We start from the raw sequence: 1102 nt of genomic DNA, 5'->3' as shown, positions 1-1102 counted from the left end.
GAAGAAAATAAGTTGGCGTTAGGGTGTGAGGATGAGTAAATCAATTTCATTTTTCATTCATTTTTGGCTGAACTATTCTTTTAAGTTGTAATATAACGTTTATCCAAATAACTCTCAAATTAATCTCTGCAAACATTGTTTCCGCAGCAGCGTCCAAGCATCCCGATAGCTACATCTTTTCCTTCAAACCCTCATGCTGATCCCCCTTTCCGATTCTCCTTTGCTGATTTGAACCTACCAGATCTGTACAATTCCTTCCAGTCCCTCTGTCGCTCTGTGAGACAGAGAGTCACCTCACAATGTAAGTAAATCGATTGTGCAACTCTTTTCCTTTAGCTTATCATTTACTTCAGAATCAATTTTGATTTAGAATGAAGTCGGTATAAGATGTGACAGTGTAGGTGAGCTTAATGATTCAGAATCTCTCTCTCACTCTCTCTCATAGCGGATGTTGCCAATTTACTTGGACTTACACATGACAGTACACCGCTCCACACGCCAACCCTGCCTCCTCTCTCCCCCTGCGCCTGTCCCTGTCCAAACCTTAATATTAACCAATATACCACCACCCCTGCTCTTAACCCAAACCTGAATACCAATGGCAACTTCAACCCAAATACACCCAATACTAACTTTAGTTTTATCCACAACCTAAACCCAAGCCAGAACTCTAACATTCATCCAAACTCCAACACTGAGCCTGACAAGCTGCTACACAGTAATGGTGAGTGTAACTGCTCAGTAGTGAGGAGTTGATGGGATGAGAGTGTCCTGATGACCCGATCCTCTCATTCTCTCTCTGTTTCAGTTGTTCCTGCAGATTGGTTCAGTAACGCTGACTCTTTGAGAGAGAGTTTCAGAATTGCTAGCAGTCTGGACTGGGCTAACATTGATCTCACCAGTCACCCTGGTCAGTACTCAACCATACACTGAGATCTATAATGCACAACATGCTTTCACTTTCCACTCTGGATTTACAGTTTAGTTTCAATATGACCATTTTGGAATTTGTTCATCACAAACGACTAAAAAAAGGCCTTGGAAATTCATTGGTCATTAAGTGTGGGAACCCTAAAGTATATGTAACTGAATCAAAGAAAAT

At 41.4% G+C, this 1102-nt stretch overlaps 1 protein-coding gene across 4 annotated transcripts in view; it reads left to right on the top strand.

The window, feature by feature from the left end:
- LOC107579402 (forkhead box protein J2-like) overlaps positions 1-941 on the top strand; it is a 2834-nt gene extending 1893 nt beyond the window's left edge. For 3 of the 4 annotated variants that reach the window (XM_016265236.1, XM_016265238.1, XM_016265235.1), the window contains 3 exons: positions 148-301; positions 446-724; positions 809-941. In XM_016265236.1, the coding sequence (XP_016120722.1) occupies positions 148-301; positions 446-724; positions 809-933 (558 nt within the window). In that variant the 3' untranslated portion in view covers positions 934-941. The remainder of the gene's footprint in view (positions 1-147; positions 302-445; positions 725-808) is intronic. The other variant, XM_016265237.1, reaches the window with a different exon arrangement.
- The last annotated feature ends 161 nt before the right edge of the window (positions 942-1102 follow it).

This window comes from Sinocyclocheilus grahami, unplaced genomic scaffold, assembly GCF_001515645.1.
Source record: "Sinocyclocheilus grahami isolate Dianchi unplaced genomic scaffold, SAMN03320097.WGS_v1.1 scaffold17093.1, whole genome shotgun sequence".
NCBI lineage: Eukaryota > Metazoa > Chordata > Actinopteri > Cypriniformes > Cyprinidae > Sinocyclocheilus > Sinocyclocheilus grahami.
Note: the sequence above shows the minus strand (reverse complement) of the source record. Positions and strands in the feature narration are given on the sequence as shown.